Below are 9149 nucleotides of genomic sequence, written 5' to 3' on the forward strand. Positions count from 1 at the left end.
AAAAAAAAAACTCTCTTAAAATATATACAAACAAAAGGATAGACAAATGAACATAATCAGACTATCTGTATGAAAAATAAATAAATAAAATAACATAATGATAAAATAATATATACAATATTTACGCTTCTTATATCTAACTTTAAATTTTATTTCACTCATTTTTTTTTTCTCCATAACTTTAATTTTTAAATTATTATTAAAATATTCATATTTCTTTGTTTCTTTGCATTGTATAACTTTAAATTATTGTTTTCATAATTATGTTATTTTACTTATATATTTAATTACCTATATATAAGGTTTATTTTCCAATTCTTTCATCACTTCATTTTTATTAATTTTCATTCTGTACACTTATTTACTTTGAGAATAGATACAGTTTTATCAATAACTCTAGGAAGGTCGAGGTTTAGATTGGTGACATATGCTGAATATGCTTATCCCTCGAGAGCGCCCCCTTTAAGACGACACCCTTGGCAATCAGCTGCTAACCGTGGATCTCCGGTTCCCGATTGGCCTGGAGACTGCCTAACCGTTTATTATTGGCCCGGAACACGTGCGGCCTCAAGACAATTTGTGGCTGCAGCTTGGAAAATTGTTAGGAGACGCATCTGTCGCGTCTCGTCTTACCTTCCCCTCCCCCGCCTCGTCTCCCTAAAAGGTTTTCAATTTGTCAGCGCTTCCTCTTTAATAGGGCGGTCGGCGCCGCCCTCGATCTACAGGAGGTTTAGAGCTACCGAAGGAAAAAAAAATGCCAAACAGAGCGCTAATGAATTTATAAAAAGGCGTAACAGTTCTGTTGTTGTTTGCGGAAGCGTGTCCAATAATAGCGGCAGGTGAGGGAGGCAAGTTTTTGTCGAAATTCAAGTTGAAGCGGTGTGCCATACGGCCTGGTCGCAGACCATATGCTATTCCTCCCTAATCACTTTGGGCTATATTTATTATTTCACCCTCGACAAATTGTTATCCTTTACCATAAATCCAAAGATGACTTCTTATTTCGATTCCATCTGATTGAATATAGGATGACAATTTGTTATTTGTAGTTGATTAAGAAATCAAATAGGTATATAATTTCAGAGGTTATAGCCTACAGAGATAAAAACGATCATATGTTTTATCTTAAAGCCATAATGTAGAACAAAGTTAGTAAGTTAAAAATTAATGATAGTTATGTTTGATAGCCGGGTTCATAGCGTGATCGTTAGAAGAGATAGCAATGTAGTGAACAGACGTAGACTAGGCTACTTTTAGACTCGCTGAGCCTACTCACCAACCTCCTCTGTCCTTATACTAAGACAACCAAATAACATTCATGGTTGACCTGGTCGAGAATGCGAATCAGTAATTATTAAATTTAAATGTTAATTAAGGAATTAAGAAGTAGGTTTGATATTTATTTTATTCTTTTCAATGGTTTTGGTTTTTTATATGAGTGGAATTTAGGATGATGTGAATATTTTAACCTTAAAACTTTAATTAAATATGGAATTTTGCAGGTGGCAATCATAGTTTAATGTGCTGGTGGAGTGCATATTTTCATTGTTTTGCAACTTTTTGCGACAATGGTTGCAACATACAAACCAATCTGAACCTCCTTCATCTTTTACTGCTATTGATGTTTCCTATGACTATCTTGGCTCTCGTGTACCGTATACCATATCCCTGTTTTGTTTAAATAATGGTACAACTGACAAAATAAAAAATATTGATTTTTTTTTTTTAATTGGTCGTATTCCAATACGCTCCCCTCTCTTCTATGATCGTTATATAGACTATCCCAAAACTACTAATACGAAATTAAAAAAAAAAAAAGTTAGATGTGCCCCTATTTAAACAAATCAGCGATGTGTGCTATGAATCTTGTTTTGCTCTTTCTCTTTGTTGGACTTTTTCTTTATTTAAAAAATCGCCGTTTTCCATTTTCTTACAATATTCTTTCTGTTCCATTGTGTTTAATTTTATTATGAACCCCTTACACGCAGATTTCACATATTATTTATTTCTTCCATCTTCAACATTAGTATTTGTTGTTGCTGTTACTTTGTGGTTTTCATTATGTTTCTTTTTTATAGAATTGTTTCAAAGACTACTTTTGGCTTTTAAAAACTGGTAGAAGCATGTGCAATATGGTTTTCCATTCCTAAACCTGTACTGCGCATGCTTCTGAAAGTGGTCGCTGTAACAAACCTAATTGAGTGTATACTATCTTCTTCTACTGTAATCCTATAAATCAACTTTTAGTAGTTAGTGATCTTTTAGTTCCTCTTTTTTTTTATAGATCTTCTTCTCCTATCACCTTCCTGAACCTCTCATCCTTACCCTTGTTGCTGCACCATATTACCCCTATGATACTCTAGCCTCTGTAGCCAACTTACCCCTTGTGTTTCCTTTGCAGAGGGATGCTCGAGCAGGTCGACGCCGAAGCCGCGGCCACCGCCGGTCCCGTCAACCTCCCGGCCCAACGTCACATTCCACACTTACGCCTGCCCGCCGGACCACGCGGCGTACTACTGCCTCAATGGCGCCACCTGCTTCACCGCGAAGATCGGCGAGAGCTGGATACCCTACTGCGAGTGAGTATTTATAGTCACTGCAATTGAATATATACCTAAATGTACGTAATATAAGCAATTTGGTATTGTAAGATGTTGTCGGTGCAAATCCAAAGTTGTGTATCTGCAAAATTTGCTTGTTTTCATTTTGTTATAAAATAAAATATAAAATGATTAATTAGCTTATATCGAAATTAATACTACCTTTATCTGCAATTTTAATTCAAATATTTACAGATATACCATTTTGGCATTATATATATATATATATATATTATTTTATACCAGATCGGCCTGTTGGGCCTTATATGGTTGATATAACCGTTATATGATATATATATATATTTTTTAACAGTTGATTATGGGGGGGGGGTATAGCCTCGTACTAAAGACACCCCTAACTATAAGCAATGTTATTATTAAAATAAGAAAAAAAAATAGATAAGAGTAATGCTTCTTAATAAAAGAGGAAAGTAAAATTAATAACAAAAAATAATGATACCCTCTAATAGTAAAAAGAAACAAGTTAATTTGAAAAAGGGACGAGAGAAGAAAATATAAAAAAAAAAAAAATAATGAATAAATAAAATGAGTAATAATAAAAAGTAAAATACAGGTAGTGTGACTATGAATTAATTTTATGAAAGGAATATGGTCCGGGTGCGGTCAAGAAAAACTCAAATAGTAGAAATATACTAATTTAATGAGCCAACGTTTCGCCCCACGTTGCAGGGCTTCTTCAGGGCTATTTTGACGGCAGTCAAAACTAAAAATGATCGATTTTTAGTTTTGACTGCCGTCAAAATAGCCCTGAAGAAGCCCTGCAACGTGAGGCGAAACGTTGGCTTATTAAATTAGTATATTTCTACTATTTGAGTTTTTCTTGACCGCACCCGGACCATATTCCTTTCATCTTTACACACGGTCAATCAATAATCTTCCAGAATTAATTTTATATTTATTAACATTTATAACTGAATGTCCTGCAGCAGCCTGGGCTTCAATCTTCGGTATGAGGTTGGGTTTCCCAAGTTGTAGGTCACTGCTCCTTTAACTGTCAGCAACTGGGAGTGGAACTTCATGAACCGTTTTTTGATGTAATCCTCTATTGACGCATATGTAATTCGCGATGCAATTGGCTATTTCTTATGAACCAACTGCGATTCTTAGGACTTTATTTTGAAAAGATTGTAGTTTTTTTCCTTTCCGTGAAGGATGCCGCTCCCCAGACTTCACAGCCGTACATCAGCAGTGGCCTGAGAATTGTTTTAAACATAAGAACAGTTGTTTCTGGTTTTAGTTTGGAATTTCTGTTTAGGACGGGATACCTTGCATAAGTTTGAGTTAGTTCATTTTGGCATTGACGATGTATTACTAATGTTCGTCATATATTGGCATGTTATGAATCCTAAATCCACGATGTGTCTGTCAGGTATAGGAGAGTATAAGACATGTAGTTATGGGGGTCGTCCGTTGCTCAGATGGTTAGGTCTAGGCTTATCGTTCTGAGATCTGCAGGCAGCGCCGGTTCGAATCCGGCCTGGGGCGTTGACTTTTTTCATTGAGTGGAGGTTCCAAAAAATGAAAAACTTGACCCCCCCACCATGGTTAGAATAAGTTGGTCACCTCTAGATAACTAGACAAACACCACCTTCGCTGTGGATTGTCCTAAAAAAATGACATGCTGACGAAGATAATTATGACACTTTGGCTTCCACACTGGACTACTTCCTCTTTACCGAGTTCTTTTTAGCTTTGACGACGTATGCGGGCCCAGATATTTATCATCCAATGTTCGACAAACATATCTAGAGTTTATTTATATTTATTATTATTGAAAAGTAATTATTTAAAATAAGTTGTTATGTTTATAAAAAAAAAATAAAATAAAAAGTATTTACAGTTCTGAGGTGTAGATAGTTGACCGTAGATTAATGCTTGAAGAAGTTTGTCGGGGGGTGCGGTCAGCAAAGAACAACATAAATGAACAAAACCATATTTATTTATTTTATGCCGACGTTTCGACCTGAGTTTCAGGTCTTCATCAGGGGTTGTGTCGTAGAGGAGGGAAAGATTAGTACTGGTACTAATGGAGTAATGGAGTAATTGGTAGTAATGGAGTAGTACTGGTACTAATCTTTCCCTCCTCTACGACACAACCCCTGATGAAGACCTGAAACTCAGGTCGAAACGTCGGCATAAAATAAATAAATATGGTTTTGTTTATTTATGTTGTTCTTTGCTGACCGCACCCCCCGACAAACTTCTTCAAGTATTTACAGTTCTATCTTATATTGTCCATTACTTTCGTTTACCCACGCGCAAATTTATTTCTACGTGTTTATTAACTATTATTTAAATTTATTAAACATTGTTTAATTTGAATTTTATTCTAGGAATAAGATTTCAAAATGAGGAAAAAAATAGATCCGAAATGTCATATAATTAATTAACGATGAATGAGATTTTAAGTAGTTTTAATTTTTTCAGAAATTATTATATAGATTTTTTAACCCACTGAAAATAGTGGGCGCTATTATTTTGAGATTTTTTTTTATTTTAAGTTAGGTGGCGTATTGAAAGTAGCCTTGTTGTCCCGTTGTTATTTCTTCTTCTTTACCTTACTACTTCATTCGGCATAGCTACAACTTGCCATTGTCAGAGGTTTCCCACCAGTTCGGCCGCCCGCCCAATGTCTCCCCGCTAGTTCTTTTTTTCTTTCCCATAGAGAAGGTGTGAATGGGACCTTTCCCCTTACGGAGGTAGGACGTGCTTTCCCACAAGGTGTCCGGATTACTGTCAAGGTGTACCCACCCGCCTCATCGTCAGTGCGGTTGTTAAGGTTTCCCCGAACATGCCGTAGATCGCCGGCCGGGAGAACGCCTTCGGATTGTTTCGATCGTTTACTTCAAAGGTATTCTCATTCACGTACAAGAGATCATTGTCGACCTGTCCGAACAAGGTGTACTGCCGGATTTACGATGTTGGAATAGTTGTAGAATTAGTCTGAAAGAAAATTGAAGTCAAGTTTTTGGTCAAACAAACGATGCCAGTTATGCTTTGTTTATGTTCGAACATTTTACCATCTGACGCGTTAATTTTTATTATTGCTATTCATAATTTTTAAAAATATTTTATCTCTTAATTTAATGACTTCATTATCGTATTAAATTAAAAATTAAATCTGCACCGCTACAACCCACGAATGGTCAGGGGTGCAGTACTTTTAAGGAAGTACTGTTACTGGACTAATTTTTGTAAACCCACTGGGTTGACGTACGGCTACAGTGTGACAGAAAACTGTTTTCTGCCCAGCCGGATTCGAACCCTCGGAGTCCTCAGAGTTTGCAGCATCGTGCCTTACCAAAGTGCCACCGCGCTCCCTCATTATAGTATACGAGATAAAATTTAGTAAAACAAAAAAGTTTAAGTTTAATAAACTTTTTAAAAAGTGAATGGCACATCGTTAATTTTGTCCTGTCATTAACGACAACTTAATGCAACCAATTTCGGTTGAGATTGTGTTTGGTTGATTTGCGTTGTTGCTCTTACTGCAAGGACGCTGAGTCCGGATCGATGCAAAGTTATTTTTATCGGAGCTATAAAGATCTAATCAAATTAATTTGTCTAGGGTCGTATCAAGTCTTCTCGGCGTCGTTTAGTATTTGTTTTTCGCGAAGGGGCTTTAAGTGTGTCACAGAGTTGACTATTGGTTGCACCATTATAGCTTAAGAACTCCAATATAGTATATTCTTCCCAAAGACCTTTTTATATGTTGAATAATTACTGAATATCTCTTCGCCAAACTATTTTTAGAAAAATAAACGGGCAATGTTTAAAGTTAATTTATGTTTTCTTCCTCTGAATTGAAATCTTGGCCAGTTTCAAAATGGAAAAGAAATTGTATTTCGAGTGGGTTTTTCCTCAATTTTGAAGTTTTTTTTTTAAGTGTTTCTCATACTATCTGATTAATTTGTTTTTAATTCTTTGAAATATTTAACTGAATTTCTATTTTAAAACATATTTAAATGGAATTGTATTTAATAAAGTAGTTATATTAATATTTTTATAATTTATACAATTCTATATTTACAATCAATTATATAACATTTCTAATTTTAAAAAAAATGTTGGAAGAAAACAATTTACTATTCAAATATGTTTTTATTTCATATTAAAATGAATCATCTATATACATATGAAGTTATATAGCTGTATAGTTTGTCCGAAATATATTCGAATTTGATTAAGAGATTTGGGTTTTAGCTAACTGTCCTTTAATTAGATCTACTCTTCAATTTTTAAATTATCAATAATGAACTAAAATAATTGTTAGTAATTTCAAGATTTTCTTACATAATGACTCGTTTATTTGGTTTAGGAATATGTAGATAAAAAAAACAAAAAAACATTGCAATTGTCATTTAGCATCTCATTTATAATAATAAAAAAAAAAAATTCTTGTTCATTTTGTGTTGCATATTATTACTTGACGAATGTAGAACAACATCTCCCAACCGGCTTTCCGGATTAACCGGCTGTAATAAGAAATTAAAGAAATATGAAAAGTTTTGAGAAAACAATAAGCTTTGTAAAAAAATATTAGATTTTATTTCTTTAATCGAGATTTTTTTAAATATATTCAGATAAATTTAACCTTATATATCAATATACATATCACCTATATATTGAGTTTTTTTTTATTTAATTTTAATTTTTACCTGATATATAAGTTTAATAAATATTTTAGTTTTTCTTTTATTCATTCCGGATTATCCGACGATGTCTCGGTCCTTGTTTGACAGTTTAGTGAGGTTCTACTGTATTAAGGATTATATGTAGCTAAATATTCCTCAAAGATTAGACTCATAACTTCTTCGACCAGTAATTACTAAAATCAGGAACTAGATAGCTCTTGCAAAGAACACCCTCCTATGTATTTTACTATATATCGTAATACGCCTAATAAGGCAGTGGTTTTGATAAGTAAAATCAGGCAGTTGGCCGAATTGATGGAGTCCCCACTTCTATACCGCGCCTCATCGAACATAAAACTTTTACGGCTCTGGAGTTGATGTCACCATTTATGTGTGTGTGCCTGTGTGTATTTGTAGTGAGTGTGTCATTTCGGGGACTAGATAAGAGAAGGTCCCTGAACCAGCCCCTATAATTGTCATTTCATCTTGACGTTTCCCAATAAAATTCTCCATATACACACTTTACTCGTTTGATGACAGTATATTTCTCATCATCATATTTGAAAAAATACTAATAATACTAAAGTTTTACTCTACCAGCAGATAATGTTTTTGTACACTCAAATAAAATTTTAAAATAATATTTTTTAACCCATAATAAAATACACCAAGTAAGTGTGATAACTTATTATTTAAAATATTTCGTGAAGGAACCGCCCAATTAATGAAGAAGATGGTTGGATGGTCAGGGTTGTGGTAAAAAGAGAAACAAAAATAGTTTACAATGTTTACTTTCCGACGTTTCGCCCCACTTTGTAGAGCTTCATTAGGAATAAAAGGATACAAAAACAACTATGAACATTTTGGCATTGTAAGATAATAAAATCCAAAAAAGGTAAATTAAGAAAATTATATACAAATAAAAGAAAAAATAACATAAATGTCTCAAGTCGTAGATTTGAGAAAACAAAATTTAATAAACCAAAAGCCGGAAAATAAAGAAGTAAGTTGAGATTAAATAAAGATAGAGAAAGAATAAATAAAAATAAAATTAATAATAATAATAATAAATGAGTAAAGAAGAAATCACCCGATTGTTGTACTTTAATCACTATTTCCAGTTAGGAGGTCTTGTGGCCAACTTCTTTTAAACACCTTGCAGAGTTATCAGGGATAGTTTGGTATGAAAGGTTAAGAACAAGTTCGGGTTTGTGTAGGATTTCAGTATTAAAGAAGTTATATGTTTTTTGGACCAAATCTGGAACAAATGGGATTTTAAAGTATTTATGGAATTATTAATTACTAGATAATTAATCACTTTGTTTGTAATCATGACATTTTTTGTAACCTCTGACACATTCCTCCAAGACAACCTCTCACTTGAGGTTGTTAGTCTTGTTTGTTTTTTTTATTATTAAACATAGTACATAGTACTTTTTGCATAACTAATTACATAAGTTTATGAATGATATTTCTTTTAAAATATTAGTTTATTTTGTTTCATTTACTATTTGAAATATATGATAAGTAATTTTTTTTTTTAACATGGAAATCTACAAAAATATGACATCTTTGTATTGATGAAATGATTGTTTCAATTATTATCTAACAAAATGGATGAATAATATGTTAATGGATATATGGATACATGTTATCTTACAAAATTGGGTTAAGTTTAGATATGTTGTTTTAGTAAAAGTTTTATAATTATATGTAATAGTCGAATGGATTATGTATTACTTAAATTAAATTATTCCATACAATATTTAGTATTTAATAAATAACATAGAAAAACTCTATTAATCGTTCTTTTGAAACTTTATCTCTTATTAAAAAAAAAAAAAAAATGTACTAAGTTTATATTTTCTCACATTTATACTTCTTATAAAATCTG

The 9149-nt window shown here is 32.9% G+C and overlaps 1 protein-coding gene across 4 annotated transcripts in view; it reads left to right on the plus strand.

The window, feature by feature from the left end:
* LOC106678867 (protein spitz) overlaps positions 1–9149 on the plus strand; it is a 108118-nt gene that overhangs the window by 95427 nt on the left and 3542 nt on the right. For 3 of the 4 annotated variants that reach the window (XM_067046747.1, XM_067046748.1, XM_067046749.1), the window contains one exon: positions 2402–2579. In XM_067046747.1, the coding sequence (XP_066902848.1) occupies positions 2402–2579 (178 nt within the window). Of the gene's footprint in view, positions 1–1154; positions 1348–2401; positions 2580–9149 lie in introns of those variants that run through there. The other variant, XM_067046750.1, reaches the window with a different exon arrangement.

Source organism: Halyomorpha halys, unplaced genomic scaffold, assembly GCF_000696795.3.
Source record: "Halyomorpha halys isolate HHAL.00 unplaced genomic scaffold, Hhal_1.1 Scaffold164.1, whole genome shotgun sequence".
In the NCBI taxonomy this organism is placed as follows: Eukaryota; Metazoa; Arthropoda; class Insecta; order Hemiptera; family Pentatomidae; genus Halyomorpha; species Halyomorpha halys.